This window comes from Carassius gibelio, chromosome A4, assembly GCF_023724105.1.
Source record: "Carassius gibelio isolate Cgi1373 ecotype wild population from Czech Republic chromosome A4, carGib1.2-hapl.c, whole genome shotgun sequence".
NCBI classification, from domain to species: domain Eukaryota; kingdom Metazoa; phylum Chordata; class Actinopteri; order Cypriniformes; family Cyprinidae; genus Carassius; species Carassius gibelio.
Window position 1 is genome coordinate 19,195,609 of NC_068374.1, and position 19,870 is coordinate 19,215,478.

Here is a 19,870-nt window from a genome sequence, read left to right on the forward strand (position 1 = left end):
AGGTTGTGAAAAATGTCCACTGTCTCCTTCTATTGATTGACAGTGGTTTCATGTCTCTGTCTCCCTGCTGTAGAAAGTTATTACAAAAAGAATGATAATTTTGGACATGCAGTTCCCTAATCAGCCACTTGGAGTAAAATGAAAGGTTGTGAAAAATGTCCACTGTCCCCTTCTATTGATTGACAGTGGTTTCATGTCTCTGTCTCCCTGCTGTAGAAAGTTATTACAAAAAAAAGAATAATTTTGGACATGCAATTCCCTAATAAGCCACTTGGGGTAAAAAGAAAGGTTGTGAAAAATGTCCACTGTCCCCCTCTATTGATTGACACTGGTTTCATGTGTCTGTCTCACTGCTGTAGAAAGTTATTACAAAAAGAAGGTTTATTTTGGACATGCAATTCCCTTTTTTACCAGTAGGGGTAAAAAGAAAGGTTGTGAAAAATGTCAACTCTCCCCCTCTATTGATTGACAGTGGTTTTATGTCTCTGTCTCCCTGCTGTAGAAAGTTATTACAAAAAGAATGATAATTTTGGACATGCAATTCCCTTTTCTACCAGTAGGGGTAAAAAGAAAGGTTGTGAAAAATGTCCACTCTCTCCCTCTATTGATTGACACTGGTTTCATGTCTCTGTCTCCCTGCTGTAGAAAGTTATTACAAAAAGAATGTCAATTTTGGACATGCAATTCCCTTTTCTACCAGTAGGGGTAAAAAGAAAGGTTGTGAAAAATGTCCACTGTCTCCTTCTATTGATTGACAGTGGTTTCATGTCTCTGTCTCCCTGCTGTAGAAAGTTATTACAAAAAGAAGGTTCATTTTGGACATGCAATTCCCTTTTCTACCAGTAGGGGTAAAATTCAGGGTTGTGAAAAATGTCCACTCTCTCCCTCTACTGATTGACACTGGTTTCATGTGTCTGTCTCACTGCTGTAGAAAGTTATTACAAAAAGAAGGTTTATTTTGGACATGCAATTCCCTTTTTTACCAGTAGGGGTAAAAAGAAAGGTTGTGAAAAATGTCAACTCTCCCCCTCTATTGATTGACAGTGGTTTTATGTCTCTGTCTCCCTGCTGTAGAAAGTTATTACAAAAAGAAGGATAATTTTGGACATGAAGTTCCCTAATCAGCCACTTGGGGTAAAATGAAAGGTTGTGAAAAATGTCCACTCTCTCCCTCTATTGATTGACACTGGTTTCATGTCTCTGTCTCCCTGCTGTAGAAAGTTATTACAAAAAGAAGGTTAATTTTGGACATGCAATTCCCTTTTTTACCAGTAGGGGGTAAAAAAAAAAGGTTGTGAAAAATGTCCACTGTCCCCCTCTATTGATTGACAGTGGTTTCCTGTCTCTGTCTCCCTGCTGTAGAAAGTTATTACAAAAAGAAGGTTCATTTTGGACATGAAATTCCCTTTTCTACCAGTAGGGGTAAAATTCAGGGTTGTGAAAAATGTCCACTCTCCCCCTCTATTGATTGACACTGGTTTCATGTCTCTGTCTCATTGCTGTAGAAAGTTATTACAAATATAATGTTAATTTTGGACATGCAGTTCCCTAATCAGGCACTTGGGGTAAAATGAAAGGTTGTGAAAAATGTCCACTCTCTCCTTCTACTGATTGACACTGGTTTCATGTCTCTGTCTCCCTGCTGTAGAAAGTTATTACAAAAAGGAGGATAATTTTGGACATGCAATTCCCTTTTCTACCAGTAGGGGTAAAAAGAAAGGTTGTGAAAAAAGTCCACTTTCCCCCTCTACTGATTGACACTGGTTTCATGTCTCTGTCTCACTGCTGTAAAAAAGTTATTACAAAAAGAAGGTTAATTTTGGACATGCAGTTCCCTAATCAGCAACTTGGGGTAAAATGAAAGGTTGTGAAAAATGTCCACTCTCTCCCTCTATTGATTGACACTGGTTTCATGTCTCTGTCTCCCTGCTGTAGAAAGTTATTACAAAAAGAAGGTTCATTTTGGACATGCAATTCCCTTTTCTACGAGTAGGGGTAAAATTCAGGGTTGTGAAAAATGTCCACTCTCCCCCTCTATTGATTGACACTGGTTTCATGTCTCTGTCTCCCTGCTGTAGAAAGTTATTACAAAAAGAAGGTTCATTTTGGACATGCAATTCCCTTTTTTACCAGTAGGGGTAAAATGAAAGGTTGTGAAAAATGTCCACTCTCCCCCTCTATTGATTGACACTGGTTTCATGTCTCTGTCTCCCTGCTGTAGAAAGTTATTACAAAAAGAATGTCAATTTTGGACATGCAATTCCCTTTTCTACCAGTAGGGGTAAAAAGAAAGGTTGTGAAAAATGTCCACTGTCCCCCTCTATTGATTGACACTGGTTTCATGTCTCTGTCTCACTGCTGTAGAAAGTTATTACAAATAGAAGGTTCATTTTGGACATGCAGTTCCTTAATCAGCCACTTGGAGTAAAATGAAAGGTTGTGAAAAATGTCCACTCTCTCCCTCTATTGATTGACACTGGTTTCATGTCTCTGTCTCCCTGCTGTAGAAAGTTATTATAAAAAGAAAGTTAATTTTGGACATTCAATTCCCTTTTTTACCAGTAGGGGTAAAAAGAAAGGTTGTGAAAAATGTCCACTCTCCTCCTCTCTTGATTGACAGTGGTTTCAGGTCTCTGTCTCCCTGCTGAAGAAAGTTATTACAAAAAGAAGGATAATTTTGGACATGCAGTTCCCTAATCAGCCACTTGTGGTAAAATGAAAGGTTGTGAAAAATGTCCACTCTCTCCCGCTATTGATTGACACTGGTTTCATGTCTATGTCTCCCTGCTGTAGAAAGTTATTACAAAAAGAAGGTTCATTTTGGACATGAAATTCCCTTTTTTACCAGTAGGGGTAACAAAAAAAGGTTGTGAAATATGTCCACTGTCCCCCTCTATTGATTGACAGTTGTTTCATGTCTCTGTCTCCCTGCTGTAGAAAGTTATTACAAAAAGAAGGTTCATTTTGGACATGCAATTGCCTTTTTAAACAGTAGGGGTAAAAAGAAAGCTTGTGAAAAATGTCCACTCTCCCCCTTTATTGATTGACAGTGGTTTCATGTCTCTGTCTCCCTGCTGTAGAAAGTTATTACAAAAAGAAGGTTTATTTTGGACATGCAATTCCCTTTTTTACCAGTAGGGGTAAAATGAAAGGTTGTGAAAAATGTCCACTCTCCCCCTCTATTGATTGACACTGGTTTCATGTCTCTGTCTCCCTGCTGTAGAAAGTTATTACAAAAAGAAGGTTTATTTTGGACATGCAATTCCCTTTTTTACCAGTAGGGGTAAAATGAAAGGTTGTGAAAAATGTCCACTCTCCCCCTTTATTGATTGACAGTGGTTTCATGTCTCTGTCTCCCTGCTGTAGAAAGTTATTACAAAAAGAAGGTTTATTTTGGACATGCAATTCCCTTTTTTACCAGTAGGGGTAAAATGAAAGGTTGTGAAAAATGTCCACTCTCCCCCTCTATTGATTGACACTGGTTTCATGTCTCTGTCTCCCTGCTGTAGAAAGTTATTACAAAAAGAAGGTTAATTTTGGACATGCAATTCCCTAATAAGCCACTTGGGGTAAAACGAAAGCTTGTGAAAAATGTCCACTGTCCCCCTCTATTGATTGACAGTGGTTTCATGTCTCTGTCTCCCTGCTGTAGAAAGTTATTACAAAAAGAAGGTTCATTTTGGACATGCAATTCCCTTTTCTACCAGTAAGGGTAAAATTCAGGGTTGTGAAAATTGTCCACTCTCTCCCTCTACTGATTGACACTGGTTTCATGTACCTTTCTTACTGCTGTAGAAAGTTATTACAAAAAGAAGGTTTATTTTGGACATGCAATTCCCTTTTTTACCAGTAGGGGTAAAATGAAAGGTTGTGAAAAATGTCCACTCTCCCCCTCTATTGATTGACACTGGTTTCATGTCTCTGTCTCCCTGCTGTAGAAAGTTATTACAAAAAGAAGGATAATTTTGGACATGCCGTTCCTTAATCAGCCACTTGGAGTAAAATGAAAGGTTGTGAAAAATGTCCACTCTCTCCCTCTACTGAGTGACACTAGTTTCATGTACCTGTCTCACTGCTGTAGAAAGTTATTACAAAAAGAAGGTTTATTTTGGACATCCAATTCCCTTTTTTACCAGTAGGGGTAAAAAGAAAGGTTGTGAAAAATGTCCACTCTCCCCCTCAATTGATTGACAGTGGTTTCATGTCTCTGTCTCCCTGTTGTAGAAAGTTATTACAAAAATAATGTTAATTTTGGACATGCAGTTCCCTAATCAGGCACTTGGGGTAAAATGAAAGGTTGTGAAAAATGTCCACTCTCTCCCTCTACTGATTGACACTTGTTTCATGTCTCTGTCTCCCTGCTGTAGAAAGTTATTACAAAAAGGAGGCTAATTTTGGACATGTAATTCCCTTTTCTACCAGTAGGGGTAAAAAGAAAGGTTGTGAAAAATGTGCACTGTCTCCCTCTATTGATTGACTCTGGTTTCATGTCTCTGTCTCACTGCTGTAGAAAGTTATTACAAATAGAAGGTTAATTTTGGACATGCATTTCCCTAATCAGCCACTTGGAGTAAAAAGAGAATATTGTGAAAAATACCCATTGCCCCCCTCTATTGATGGACACTGTCTTTATGTCTCTGTCTCCTTGCTGTAGAAAGTTATTACAAAAAGAATGTTAATTTTGGACATGCAATTCCCGTTTCTGCCTGTAGGGGCAAAAAAGAGGTTGTGGAAAATGTCCACGGTTCCCCACTATTGATTGACACTGTTATCATGTCTATATGCCCTTTAACTAAAAAGCTTTGACAAAAACAACGCCTACTGAGCTATAGCAAAAAACGAAGAAAGTTTGCACTTCCCCCACGGTCCCTAACTGAAGGCTCTGCTGAGAGCGTTCTCTCCCGGCTTTCTGCACATTGCGACGGCTTGCACGGGGCCGTGCTTATTATATCGAGGGAAAATATAGAAAAAGAAGGATGTGAAACATTATCAGCTTTTCCCTTTTGGAGGTCACACTGTTTAGATTTTTGTAGGGCAATTCGTTTTGGAGTTATTGGCGTTTACTGCTGAATGTGTCACGAATATCGAAAACAAAACCAACTTAACCCCGCTTTTAAATGCTAAATGCGTTTACAATTTAAGCCCGTTCTACTTTTTTTAGGCTATATGGATAAAGTTTTCTACTTTTTGTCTCCTAAAGTGTTGTTTACAGTTTACAAGCAGCTGTAAAGTAATAAAGATTTATCAAAACTGGGTTCTCTGTTATTCGCTATGTAAAATTGAATTGTGAATGAAAAAAAAAAACTGTACTTTTGTATAGAGAATATTATTTATTGTCAATACAAAAATCTTTATACAAAAAAATAAAATAAAATAAAAAAATACATAATTTAAGTCAAAATTCCATAAGACAGATACTATATTTAGTTTAACGTAACGTAGCTCTATATAAATTATAGCACTGAAAATTAAATATTTATTTGTTTTGTTTGTGGTCTAAATCTTATTCTGTGTTTTATTTATTTATTTTTTATCGTGTTTATAATTACGTGTGTTGTTTTAATTTACCTTAAATTTTTATGTCTTCTCAACAGATAAAAATATGGACCGAATCCCCATGTTCCTAATGAAAGACATTAAAAAAGGAATGAATTTCTTGTTTAAAAAAGTGCAAAGTTAATCTTATACAGTTTGTTGAATTGTGATGCCATTCATATTAGAAAATACAGAAGATAAATAAGGCGAAACCCAAAAACATAAATTTCTTTATAAAAATCTTTATAATAGTACCACAGGTCGATCATTTATTCTCTAAACCCCAATTTAAAACAATGAAATGTCTTAACATATGTAATGTATCTTAACATCAGCAATTTTAAACTATATATAGTTAAAAGACGTTCATTTAGTGTTATCTCTATAGCATAGAAATTGAGGAAGCTGTCCAGACGCACCAGACATACAGTAAGTGATGTACTCACGCCCTCTTTTGGCAGAGAAAATAACTCAGTGAAAAAGGTCAAGAACGATGTGAACCTGTACCTTAATATTTGTCTTAAAATTGCATAGATCATAATGTGATGCACAATAAGGGCACTTTAACCAAAACCGAAAGAAAAATACAACAATGAATATGTATATTATACAAATAAATTACAATTACAAAACTCACATTAAGGATTCCCGCTTCCTAAATTTCTGTGGATAGTAAGAGAGTCATTACACAGCAAAAGTCTGCTCTTGTCATTCCTGTTAAGTTCTTGTTAATGTCTTTAATATAAAAAATAAAACGTATTTGTGCTGGTTTGTACAGCATGTGTCTCAGCTGACAGGCTCTGGATGTTGCTGGGTTTTTGTGTCTTTAGGCGGGCAGGTCATGCAGTTTTGACCTTTCTGTAAATTGAATATTGTGGGTCCCAGATGAATGATCTTCCCACTGCCCAAACATTCATCTCCCTTGTATAGGACAGCAAACTGCAGAGCAAAGACAATGGAGTCAGAATTAAATAAAAAATAAAATTAAATGCCCAGTCCTCTTCTATCAGTTATTTTCTGTGTGTATAAAGCAAGAAGTCTCAGAAGGTCATAATTACCATGATGTTAACACTGTTATACAGTTTATTACTCTAACAGTAGGCTGCTTACAGTTGCCAATTAACCTAGCAAGCTTGAATGCGGCTCTAAATGTACAGTCTGAACTTCAAGAATTTACTTCAACATTCAAGATACATTCTGTAGTGGTGTAGATGTTTCTGGATTACCTGTCCAGGTGTCAGTGCTCTTATTGGCTCTTTCAACATTACCCAGACTGACCCATCTAGATTCAAGGTTACAGTGCATGGAGCTGAAAGAAATGAGACCTTGATATTAGGACGTTAAAAACTATTTTGTAGACTTGAAGTCTAATTATTGTTAAGTAAAACTGATAAAAAAAAATCTCATTTAAACTATTCAAAATGATTTCTCTTAAAATATTACAAAATAAGTATTATGCTTACATCAATAAGTTAAAAACTACATGAAAACAAATAAGTTTAAGTACTAGAACTATTAAACTGAAATAAACAAATTACAGGGCCAAGCACTAAAGAATCAAGCCTCAGACCAACTGCAGGAATGAGTAATTAAAACCATTTTAAGATTATTTTACTCAAAATGGCTGAAAAATCATGGTCATGGTCTGAAGATGATCCGAGTCAAATTTATTGAATGACGATCTAGGAGGAGTTTGAAAAAGTTGGTTTTCAACATAAATCAAGACAATTATGGCAAAAATTGGTATTGAAGGAGTGGATGCCGGGTTGCCATATCCTTCATACTGATATTAATTATATTATTACATGATATGAGATATTAAAGAATGCTGTTCTACCCTGTATTTCTTTTCCTCAAGATTAATGTCCACATATTATGTGTGTGTATCCAACCGTAATGATAAGACACTCGCCAGTGCTAGAAAGCCTTGAATTTTAGATAAGTTCTCTGTGTATGTGTGTTAGTATCTGTCTGTACAGGGAGAAGCTCAGACAGTCCCAAGACAAACGATCAACTGCCAGTGTCCAGCGTATCAGATATACGTCTTTGGAGAGTTTATCTAGGTTTTGGAACCAATCAGAATTTTGTTGAGTATCCTCTGTCAGGGTATAAGTGTGGTTGATTTTGAGTTGTACAGGGGGGTGGCCTACGAACTCCGTCGAGAGTATTGAAGCTGACTTCTGCTGATGAAACTGCAAACTATTTTCTTCAAGTAAAATTATTATTATTAACTGAACTCATCTCTGACTCCTGGTCTTCATTGCCAAATATCTGGTCCTTGGGTTTTAACTGTAAATTCCCCTACAGTATCTATGTTCTCGGCATGATCCGAGGAATCTATCAACATCAGTCCCATTACAATAGGCTAATGTAAACAAAAGTTATTAGCATTTTTATAAATTTCATTAAAAAATTTTAAGTACCATCAGGGCATGGTGTACCGAGTTTCGTAACGATTTCGGTCAATGCGTTCGTAAATAATAGCATTTTATGACAAAATTCAAAATGGCCAATGTCCAAAATGGCTGATATCGGAAAACTGGATCTCATTCGACTTGGCATGATGCACTGAATCTGAAGAGAGTTTAGTTATTTTTGGCCCAACTATTCAGAAGTTTTTTCATATCTCCTGAGCACTAGGTGTCACAGTGCCAAAACGCTGCAGGTAGTCTCAGGTCATGCTTGTTACAACAAACACCAAGCTTGGTTTCAATATTCTAAAGAGATATAGCCTCACATGCATTTTTTCATGCTTTTGTAGAATTCTTTTGCATGTTATTCAAGACCAGTTGGACGAATCAACTTGATTTCCATAACTTTTTGCCAGCATGGTCTGAAGATAATCTGGTAAATTCGGTGCAACGGTCTAGGACAAGTTTAACAAATAATTAAAAATAACGAAAAAACTAAACCTTGTGATTTTTTTATATTTTCATTTTTCTGGCTTACAGTTCAAAAGTTATAAGCATAAACATGAGTGCAACTTTGGACAAGTGGTGGTGCTAGAGAGTTTGAGTTAGAGAATCCAAATTTGCTATGGTGACTTTTCTCACCGTTCTCTATCAGTGTGTTAAATTTCACAACTTTTCCACAAGCGGATCATTGGGCTGCAACAGGCAGAAGAAGAAGAAAATTCCGCTAACGAATACAATAGGTGCCAAGGCACCTTCGGTGCTTGGCTGCTAAATATTATATAATTTCATAAAAATGACAAAATAATAATAATTAAACAAAAATTTAAATGAAAGCTTATTTATATGTGTTATAAAATATTATATTATATAAATAATTCTAAAATAACACTGCTGTAGACAAAACAGCTGGCTGTTTTCTAACAATTTCCAGTTAAAATGGAAAGCAACTCACTTAAAGGCATCCGGTTATTGAAACAGAAAAGACATTCCATCATCTGAGTGTGGACAAGTTTAACAGGTGGCTCTTCGGCTATCCAGTGGAAGCGGTCTGTCTGTAATGTGTCTCGGAACAGCGCTGGATGGTTAGTGGTTGGACCCTGCAAGAGATGCCATATTTTACAAATCTATCGACCTGAAATGTCATTTGTGGGCTTTTTTCTTTTTTATAATAAAAATAAAAATAAATAATGTAACTCACCACAAATACATCACCGGTTGTGGTATCTTTATCAACTACAAACCAAGGGTCTATCTGCCCTCCTATTCTAGCCCTCTGACCCAGTGTTAATGTGAACCAGCCTGTGGCGAAATAATATGTGTAGAAGTCATACAGTATCACAGACACTATGAAGGAGAACATGAGCAATTATTGATTTAATATCCACCTTTATGCTGCCCCATGATCTTCCCATCTTCAATGGAAACAAAATTTCCTGGTTTGGGCTCTATGTACTGTAATTAATTTGACACCGAGATTAAATAGTACTGAATTAAGGGACTGCAGTATATACTGAATAATGACAATGACCAAAATATAGCACTAAGTCTTTCATCAATCTAGGTTTTTAACTTGTAGAAAATGCTGATTGTATGATGTTTGCCATTTCTGCAACCCTGTTACCAAAATGTGGGATATGCTTGAAAAAAGTTTATATACCTGAATATCAAGGTGTCTAGCAAAAAATATTAAATGCAAATTAATTTCAAAATATTTTAAAAATACGAATAAAATGTCAGAATAGGTAACAGGATTTCAAATATAGGTAGGGATAGAAAATTCAGGCACAAATGTTGGTTTGTTATTGATGGAATAATATTTAATATACGTTATATTAAACAAACAAACAAAAAAAACCTTGGTAACAGGGTTCATGTTTTGATAAATATTATAAATTCAGTCAACGATTTTTTAAACTTTTAAAAAAAAAATAGAAAAATATATCTAACATAAAAAAGTTTATAGTTTTCACTAGAAAGAATATGAGGCTTGTGTTTTTATTGCCTTAAATGATACAGGAGACATCAAACATACCTCAAGGATAAAGTTCTCAAAATCTCTCTCTCCAATGAAACAGATCCCCATGCTCTTTCAGAGAAAAGAAAAAAAAAACGTAATTAATTACATTTCTATTATATTTATTAATTGGGCAGACAATTTAGTGTAGGATATTACATTTAAAATACTAAGCACTACTAAATGTCAAATTTCTCGTGCCAGAAATGTTAGATCTAGTAGAAAAGTGTGATTTATTTAATTTAGTACCTCTTTTTTCTTTAGAACATGTTGGAAGCCAGCCTCAGCAGCTATTTTCTTCACAAATTCTTTGGTTAGCCCAGCTAGGGGAAATATTGTGTGTCGCAGAGCATCCTGGGAAATCTGACTGAGGAAGAATGTCTGGTCCTTCAAGTGATCCGCACCCTGATAGAGCCGCACAGCTAATAAGATTCAGAAGAAGAGTAAAGGTCAATTCAGAAACAAATCACAGTCACAACTGACCTTAAAGGAACATCATATAAAATCTCTTTAAATCTTACAGAAACTGTCAAGATAGGTCCATGTCCATAGTACAACCCAAAAATCAAAAGAACAGAATAAGACATGTTTTGCATAAAGATTTAAGTTGAAAATTTTAAGTATACATTATGGTGGTATTTGTCTGTAAATTTAAATATTTGTCAAATCAATTTGAAACAGAAATTAAGAATGCAATAAAATACAACTTGATTTTCATTGATACTGAAAATAAAATACATACTGCTCCTGTAAACACAACTTCTTCCCCAGTCCTCTACAATGCATGAACACTTACGCCTTCGAGTTTCAAACCGATCTCTGAAGAGGGTTCTGGGAAATGGAACGTGCTTCTGTTGAAAAACCTCATAGCCCTCCTGGGATGTCCGGGCATAGTGTCCCGTTGCCATGGCATCAGCACCTATTTTCAAATAAGACTGTGATGATGCTAAATATGCAAGACGCCACATATATAAATCTTCTATATATTATTTGCACTTTCTTTCACTTATTCTTTGCTGAAAAACTAAGTATTAGTCAAGTGCTATTTTGCATCTATTTTCCTGGAGAATGCAAAAAATTCATTAGCTTACCTAAAGTATTAACTGCATAATGATAAAACTTGATGCTTAAACTTGATGTGTTTGTTACACATTATGTCTGGATTTGGTGTCCTGCCCTGCTCATATTCCCAAAGAAGATTACTGCAAATAAAGAGAGAAAGAAAGGAGAATTATGAACAAGCTCTGTAAACGATTTTGATTTCAATGAACTTGATAAATATTAATGACTAAAATGTTTACCTAAATACTTCATGCCAGTATTCTTTAACATATGTGACCTGGTGGAAAGGCATATCCAGCATCTTACACACTTTATAAGCATCTTCACAGTCTCTCTCTGATGAACACAGCCCTCTCTCATCCTGAGAGTCCCAGTTCTTCATGAACACACCCGTCACATGATAGCCTGACGGCAGAGATACACGTGTCATATAAAATCTGCAAATAAATCATGCACACCAGAAAGTGTCTTTTAGTCTGCAACTCTGCTTATTAAACTTTTTATATGCCTCGTTTTATCATTTTTAAACAATATTATTTATTTTTCTTTTTTTTTTCTTTCATGTTTTGTGGCATATTTCTTTCAGATAAATGTAAAAATGTCAGTGTGACTTAAGTTTCCAAATATTTTATTATTGTTACAATATTATTTAACGCACAATCTAGAATATAATTAGCACAGTATTTAATTAACCATTTGTATTATTTTAAATTCTAAATAATAATATACTAATAGTATAATACATTACTTTATATATTAGCTTATATTTAAATGTAGCATGTTATATTCATTTATACATCCACACGAAATACAAGTTTATGGGTGATTGAAAACATAAAACTATAGTAACTTACAAAATATTTTGTTGCCCTTTATGTGCCCAGTGAATGGGACTGTTATTTGTAAAAGGTAATTTAGTAAAATTGTAATTAATTTTAAGTTCAGTGATGTCTTACCCATTCTTTTGAGTAACAGTGCGCTGACAGAACTGTCAACCCCTCCAGACATAGCACACACAACATGTCTGAGAACACCCATGACTATTTTTAATATGCGCTCAAATACATTTAATCAGTCAAGTAAAGATAAATTAATAGCCTTTTCACGCCTCTGCATCGGAGGTCGCCATAATTAGTCCTTTCCAAAATATTGACCGATCGGAAACGAAAGACCGGTGTTAATGAAACCATGGTTCCGGGAATTGCTCTTGGTGGAAATCCTTAAAAGGTATTTAGAATTGCTAAATAAATAAATGGACGTGTCTTTGTGGTAAAAAAAAGATAATTCCAATTGATCAGTTTACCATGTCATTATTCCTTTTAATTTAAATGAAACATTGAACTTTCTTTATAAAAGTTAATACAGTGGTTCCCAACCTTTTTCAACTCGTTGCCCACACAACCAAACACATATGTTTGCGCGGCCGACTGCTAAAACATTAACTGACCCCGCTATTGTTGGGTTAATAACTTAGTACTCAGTAGCTAGATTTTTAACTGTCTTTTTTTTTTTGAATGAACTGGCAATGAACGGAAAATAACTCCGGGTCCCCGGCTGGCACCGCTTGGCACAACTGCTGTTGTTCTGTAGCATATGCAACAAAAAATATCTAAGATTTTTTTTTCTTATTTAATTATATATATATATATATATATATATATATATATATATATATATATATATATATATATATATATATATATATTATGTTATGACTTAGACATTTTTACATATAAGAACAATATTATTATTTATTTTAATAATAATTGGCAGCCCACCTGCAATATCATTGCGACCCCCTTAGGGGTCCACGGCCAACAGGTTGAAAACCACTGCTCTAATAGATTTAGCATCTACAGATAGCATCACAAACTTCATGTATGCAAGCTGCTGAACTTTGTATTTATTCGATTTGAATTATTAAACTTGTTAAATTAAGTACCACAAATATATATAATCATGATATATTAAATGATGAAGTATTATTTATACCACAGTGATATTTGTTGCACATTAACAGGAATCAATGGAGGCCTTTTTTTCTTTTTCTTTTTTCTCGAGTCATCGAGCTCGAAAATACAGAGAAAAAACAATCACCCAATTTCATCTTTATCAACGAGTCTTCAACCGTTGCTTGGCCGTGATGACCACAAATTAAACTTTAATTTGGAAAATCTTTATGAAATCCAGCATTATATTTTTGGATTGAACTTTCGTTTTACGGTAATACTATCAAGCAGTAGTATAGTGCAATTAAAGCATTGGGCTGTAATTTAGAAGTTTTATGTTTGGGATATAACAAAATTAATATTTATTTGGCGCCGTTTGTTTCAGAAAACCTCGATAAATGAAAGACAAAATATATTTTTTAATGATTGTTTAAATTATTTAAAATGGTAAATTAATTCATGATAAAGTATAAATTATAAAAATAAATATAATCAAGAATATATTTAATAATACCTATTTTCTTACACTCTTATGTATCTGTTTTATTTTTCATTTTATTTCCTTTTTAACTATAGCCTACATCTAGGAAATTTTCACAGGTTGCTCAAGAATGATGGGAGATGTTTCAGCAGACACTATTATACGAATACTTATATGAAACTCTCATTTATACACTTTGTGATACAGTTACACTTTTTTCGTTGTTTAATCTTTAACAAAATGTGTCCAACATTTGTAGAGTTTGGGAGTTGAGGTTGAAAGAGCGCCAACTCCTCGTCTCATACATACTCGTAGTGTTCAAGAGGACAATATTCTGAATTCCCTACATTTCTTTTTTGATCCGGATCTTATGGCTGGACATGCCAGGTTAAATACACGCCTGGGACAGTTCACACAGAGCATGAAAAGCCATTATTAGTTATTCACCCTCATCTATATATATAAAAAATGATTAAATATATATATATATATATATATATATATATATATATATATATATATATATATATATATATATATATATAAATATATATATATATATTTTTTTTGTCTGTTTTCAGACAACTTTGAGATATATCTTACAATGTCCCCCTTGGAAATTTTGGCCCTAGTTGGAAACTGTATATATGAAAACACTGTACATTTTAAAGTGGCTTACATCTGCATTAAAGAATGTTAACAATGTGTCACAAGATGCGGAAGTGGAATATATACAATATATTGTATTACACATTCTCTACTACAGGAGATCTAAAAAGTAGATATACAGTGTGGTTTATTTAAAATATAAATATAGCAATGAGTGGATTAGCTAAGCAACATCTTTAGTGGCCATCCTGCAAACAACAGCGTCCAAAAGACTTCCACACTTTTCCTCCGGTGGTGCGACTTTGTAGAGCTGCAATGAGAGACACGGATGTGCTTTAAACAAGTGCAAAAAAAAACAAACAAAGAAAAACACCTAAAACAAATCCAATTCCAAAATTTCACCAGAGGAGACATACCTTTTTAATTTTGGCAACATCAGTCAAATCAGACACTCGATCAACGGCTATCTGTTGTCCATCCACCTTTAAGATGATGTCATTGATGTTGAGAGTCTCGTCTTTATTGTGTACCAACACAATATGAACTGCACTGTCACTGTCTGAGATCCCGAACCTTTTGAATGCTTCCGATATCTGCCAAACATTAAGCTCTATTAAAACAACACCGTAAACAAATAAAGTAAGTGTCAGCTGTGTACTGAAAAATCACTCACGTTGTTTGTGGGTGAAAGATTAAAAATGATTTCCGAGTAAAGGCTCCGGGTTTTCATTTTCCCATTTTTATGCAGGTGAACGGCTTTATTTGCTGCCACCAGGATCTGGAAGGAATCCACAACCTTTACAGAAAACATGAAAATAGTAAATATATGGCAAATATATAACAATTCTTACCAACACAGTAATAAATTACATATGAAAATATATTCAAATAGAAACGGGTAACTGTATTTTAAATTGCAACAAAATTTCACAAAATTAATGTTTTTACTGTACGTTGTCGTAAAAATAATTTAAAAACGTATCTTATTTTGAACTTGTGACAGTCTTTTTGTGTATCCAAAAAAACAGTATTGCACCATCCAAATCTAGGTATTACCGTAGTACTTTCTGGCGGGAGTTAAGGATACTATAGTGAATTTATGTACAGAATCACTAATAATTTTGTTACGTGCTCTTACCATTGATGGATTGATCAAGGCGCCTTTTATTTCTCCATTCACTGCCATTTTTCTCAACTCCGTCGTATTTTTTACATCTTTGAAGAGCAGTTGAGTCACCATGTATTCAGGAAACAGTTCTAAGACTTGCGTAAGATGCATTATTAATATTTTAATATCTTCAGTACATTATAAACTTTACCTAAACAGTATGCAGTTAGCCAGTGTTGCAACATACGGAACAATAATAATGTGACACCGGCGTAGCTGACTGGAATGTTCCGACTTTCAGACGATGTAATTGTGTAGGTTATATTACTTTTTTTTTTTTTTTTTTTTTTTTTTTGCAAAAACCTATGTTAAATAATATACAATAAAGTTTTATTGAATAAAATATAAGACAAATATCGACGTATAATAATGCCTGCATTTTAACTCTTTATTGTGTATTTTTAATTCATTGTTTTGTTTTTCGATGTCACTACGCAGTGACGAGTTTAGTAAATTAATGCATATACTTTTAAAGTAGAACGTAGGTTATATGTGCAAACTGCTTCAGTTTTATTTATTTATTTAATAATTTATTGTGATTGCAGAGGCAGATTTGTATGCAAGGCACTTGCACATCTTATTCTTACGAGAGAAGAAGACATTATTTTTAACTCTTTATTGTGTATTTTTAATTCATTGTTTTGTTTTTCGATGTCACTACGCAGTGACGAGTTTAGTAAATAAATGCAAATACTTTTAAAGTAGAACGTAGATTATATGTGCATACTGCTTCAGTTTTATTTATTTATTTAATAATTTATTGTGATTGCAGAGGCGGATTTGTATGCAAGGCACTTGGCACATCTTATTCTTACGAGAGAAGAAGACATTATATATATATTTTTTTAAATAAAGAATTTAATAAGGAACATTTATTATAGGCGATGTACATATTTAAATATGACTACATTATTATTTACAACAGATCTTATTTTCATAATCCGTGACAACATCGGCATGGAACCGTTTGCTTCCGGTTTCAACACGGACTTAAGTATGTGACGTACCAGTAAGCTGTCAAAAATCTAAACTTAAAAATGCAATTCTTGCATAATTTTGTACATTTGTGACACACTAGAGGAAGATCGATTACCAGGAATAAATGTTTCGCATACTCCCTTCAATCCCTTCAAACCTCGTATATCACTCATTTCCAAAAGTGTATTATTAAAAATCGCTTGTTTTTGTTTGTGGTTGATTGAGTAAGGATGGAGAAATTTGAGGTTTACGTCTTCACAGCTCTGTGCAGCATTAACTTTCTCATATCCTGTCTTCTGTTCTCCAAAATCACACGGGAACAGAGAGATCCTTACATGGATGAGATATTTCATGTTCCTCAAGCCCAGAAGTACTGTGAGGGGAAGTTTAATGAGGTATGATTGTTAATAATGTTTGAATTTCTCAGTGTGTGTATGTGTTTGGTCAATAATGACCATGTGTCGATTTCCACAGTGGGATCCTATGATCACCACTCTTCCTGGGTTGTATCTGGCATCAGTGGGTCTGATCAGGCCGGTGGTGTGGCTAGCGGATCTGAAGGGCAGTGTGGTCTGCTCCACTGCCATGCTGAGATTCATCAATCTACTCTTTAATATTGGGAATCTCTACATAATCTATCTGATCATCTGCAGACTGCACATGAAAGATAAGGTGCCTTATTTTATTTATTTTATTAATTATATTATTATTTATTTGTAAAAATATGTGACATATATATCAAATATTAATACAAAAAAATTATTAAACTCTCTTGTATAACCAACATAATAACCGTAACTAAATATAAACATTATTGGAAAACTCATCTGTTTTTTTTTTATTATAAATTATTGGTAGCATGGTAATTACAGCAGATTTTATTAAATTTCTAACAATAATAAAAAATAAAATAAATAAAAATTTGTTGATTTTAAGCCTCTTCATAATAAATTATTGGTTAGGTGGCAAGCAAGCAAAAAAAAAAAAAAAAAAAAAAAAACGGATACATTTATAATGATTATTTTATCTTTTTTTTATCACACTAGTGGGCATAGCACATCATTTCTATAAATATAATAATTTAATATTTAGTTACATTTTATTACATTTATTATTATAATAATTTAATTCAATTATTTTCCCATTATTTTAAGAAACTAACTGGTGCTTGCACTTTCAAAACTCACAATTGTTGCTGGTTGCTAAGGTGTGATGTTATATATATATATATGTATATATATATATATATATATATATATATATATATATATATGTATATATATATATATATATGTATATATATATATATATATATATATATATATATATATATATATATATATATATATAAACCATAACCAAATCATTTGTAACAATTAGTTACATATATAAACATTATAGTTTATTATATATTATTTTGGAGGGGGGCAAGCTAAAAATAAATAAATACCCTTTGATACACTCTGATAAAGATATTATATTTGATACCTAAAATAAATAAATGAATAAATTAATTTGCTATTCTTTTCTTTAAAATTACCCTACAGGACAGAATTTTGCATAAATATAATAGTATTTTCATTAATAGTAAAAATGCACATTAACTCGTTTTGTCCTTATTCAAAGAAACTGACTGGTACTTGCACATTCAAAACAAGTGTTGCTAAGATGTGACATGTTTTTCATAAGTCTGTTGGGTTGCAGCCTATTTTTAGTTTTATGGCCTACCAGGTGAAAACTGTAAATTTTATAGTAAAAAAGTATAGTAAAAAACTTTAAAATGTCTAGTTTCAAAAAAGGCACCTAGCAACTACCCAGAACTTAGCAATCACATAGCTTTAAAATTAAGCCCAAAATCAACTGTAAAGTGTAATACTATGCTGTTATATTTCATTTTCTCTCTCTAGTCCCGTTCTGCCACTCGTAGAATATTCTCAGCCCTGGTTCTGTCCACGTTCCCAGTGCTGTACTTCTTCACGTTCCTGTATTACACTGATGCTGGCTCCACATTCTTCACCCTCTTCATGTACCTCATGACACTGTATGGAAGCCACAAAGCAGCCATGCTTCTTGGTGTCTGTGCTGTCCTCTTCCGCCAGACCAATATCATCTGGGTGGTGTTCTGTGCTGGCACTGTGGTGGCTCAAAAAATGGACGAGAGCTGGCGGACTGAACAGTCAAAGAAGCGCGATGACAAGTCACCCTTTCACGTCCCTCTAACCATCAATGGGACAATGAGAGTGATGCGTTTCCTGTTGGAATTCTTCAAAACGCCCAACAATATAAAAGCTGTAGTCTTGTCAACATGGCCATATATTGCTGCAGCTGTTCTTTTCACAGTGTTCGTTGTGTTGAACGATGGAATTGTGGTTGGAGATCGTAGTAGTCATGAAGCATGTCTGAACTTTCCTCAGATTTTCTACTTCCTGTCATTTACTCTTCTATTTTCTCTTCCTACCTCGCTGAGTTACCAAAGGGGAGTCAGGTTTCTACAATCTTTAAGAAAGCAGCCCTTAATTTATGCTCTATTGATGACGTTCTTCCTGTTTTTGGTCTGGAAATTCACATTTGTTCACAAATACCTGCTTGCGGACAATAGACACTTTCCATTTTACGTTTGGAAAAGGATTTTCCAGAGACATGAGTTTGTCCGTTTCCTGTTGGTCCCTGGATATGTGTTTGCAGCATGGAACTTCCTAGACACTTTGAGGTCCAAATCGTTGTTCTGGTTTCTGTTTTTCTCTTTGTGTTTGGTGGCAGCAACTGTCCCGCAGAAACTCCTGGAGTTCCGATATTTTATCCTTCCATATCTGTTATATCGCGTCCACATCCCTGTTCCGTCTTTACCCAGACTGCTGCTTGAGTTTGGCCTCTACACCGCAGTTAATGCAGCCACAGTTTATATATTCATCAATAAAACATTTCAGTGGCCTGACAGTATGGCTGCACAGAGATTCATGTGGTGACTTGACTGATTTGTTATTTTCACATTTCTTACACTTAAAGGAGATTTAACTCATTTGCTATTATTTTCACAAGAGTTGAGTATAGATTTAGGCTGATTATACTTGTGACTGTTGTTCATTGTGTCATTTTATGCTTTCCCTTTTCCAGTGGCTTATTGTCTTTGTTTTTTTTTTTTTTGGTAAACATTTGAATGTAAATTTCTCATTGTAATTTGTTTGTATCAGTGTTTTTCAGATTCTTATTGATCTTTTACATTTTTATTGGTCTTTTCTCTCATTATTTCTTTGTGATAGCACATTTGTTTTGATACATGGACGAGACTGAATACATTCATGAATTATCTCCATAATGTCATGTGTTCAATAAGAATTTCTAGTTTCCCAGAACGGTGTAATTCAGTAAAAGCTGCAGTTGACTTGAACATTCTAAATTTCAAGCCTGTTTTTTTTTCTTTCCTGGAAATTAGTGCTAGAGAGTATTTATGCATATTCTCACCCTCAGATCATGTTGAGAAGCTGCTCATGAGCCAACAAATCATGGTCCTTGTCTTCATGTTCACCTGAAAACTGCAGGAGTAGCACAGCTGGATTAAAAAAGACAACAAGAATGCTGAAATTAATATTTCAAACTTTGACTGCATTTCAAGAACTTCTGACATGCAAATAAATCGAAACTGAAGTTCCTTATAAGGTT

General features: G+C 34.2%; 2 protein-coding genes and 1 pseudogene across 2 annotated transcripts; 1 reads left to right on the plus strand and 2 right to left on the minus strand.

Moving 5' to 3' along the window:
- Positions 1-5,761: 5,761 nt before the first annotated feature.
- LOC127972638 (mitochondrial tRNA-specific 2-thiouridylase 1-like) lies at positions 5,762-12,244 on the minus strand (annotated as a pseudogene).
- A 1,989-nt stretch (positions 12,245-14,233) lies between these two features.
- Positions 14,234-15,455, minus strand: LOC127972689 (EKC/KEOPS complex subunit TPRKB). Its single transcript, XM_052576393.1, has 4 exons — positions 15,203-15,455; positions 14,738-14,860; positions 14,481-14,657; positions 14,234-14,374 (listed from the first exon to the last, which is right to left on the minus strand). Exons 1-4 carry the CDS (start codon positions 15,341-15,343, stop codon positions 14,288-14,290), a joined length of 528 nt encoding a protein of 175 aa, XP_052432353.1. The 5' UTR covers positions 15,344-15,455; the 3' UTR covers positions 14,234-14,287.
- A 746-nt stretch (positions 15,456-16,201) lies between these two features.
- On the plus strand, positions 16,202-19,598 carry LOC127972635 (dol-P-Glc:Glc(2)Man(9)GlcNAc(2)-PP-Dol alpha-1,2-glucosyltransferase-like). Its single transcript, XM_052576292.1, has 3 exons — positions 16,202-16,605; positions 16,685-16,882; positions 18,118-19,598. The coding sequence occupies exons 1-3, from the start codon at positions 16,441-16,443 to the stop codon at positions 19,174-19,176; spliced, it is 1,422 nt and encodes a 473-aa protein (XP_052432252.1). The 5' UTR covers positions 16,202-16,440; the 3' UTR covers positions 19,177-19,598.
- Positions 19,599-19,870: the final 272 nt, after the last annotated feature.

What these genes read in the sequence shown, in the direction of transcription:
- LOC127972689 (XM_052576393.1), bottom strand. Translation starts at nt 15,343, where the DNA reads ATGCATCTTACGCAAGTCTTAGAACTGTTTCCTGAATACATGGTGACT. An exon ending in CCTTGATCAATCCATCAATG is followed by an intron (nt 14,861 to 15,202) that starts GTAAGAGCACGT and finishes TTTTCTGTAAAG; the next exon opens with GTTGTGGATTCCTTCCAGAT. An exon ending in ATGTTGCCAAAATTAAAAAG is followed by an intron (nt 14,375 to 14,480) that starts GTATGTCTCCTC and finishes CTCTCATTGCAG; the next exon opens with CTCTACAAAGTCGCACCACC.
- LOC127972635 (XM_052576292.1), top strand. Translation starts at nt 16,441, where the DNA reads ATGGAGAAATTTGAGGTTTACGTCTTCACAGCTCTGTGCAGCATTAAC. An exon ending in GTGAGGGGAAGTTTAATGAG is followed by an intron (nt 16,606 to 16,684) that starts GTATGATTGTTA and finishes CGATTTCCACAG; the next exon opens with TGGGATCCTATGATCACCAC. An exon ending in GACTGCACATGAAAGATAAG is followed by an intron (nt 16,883 to 18,117) that starts GTGCCTTATTTT and finishes TTCTCTCTCTAG; the next exon opens with TCCCGTTCTGCCACTCGTAG.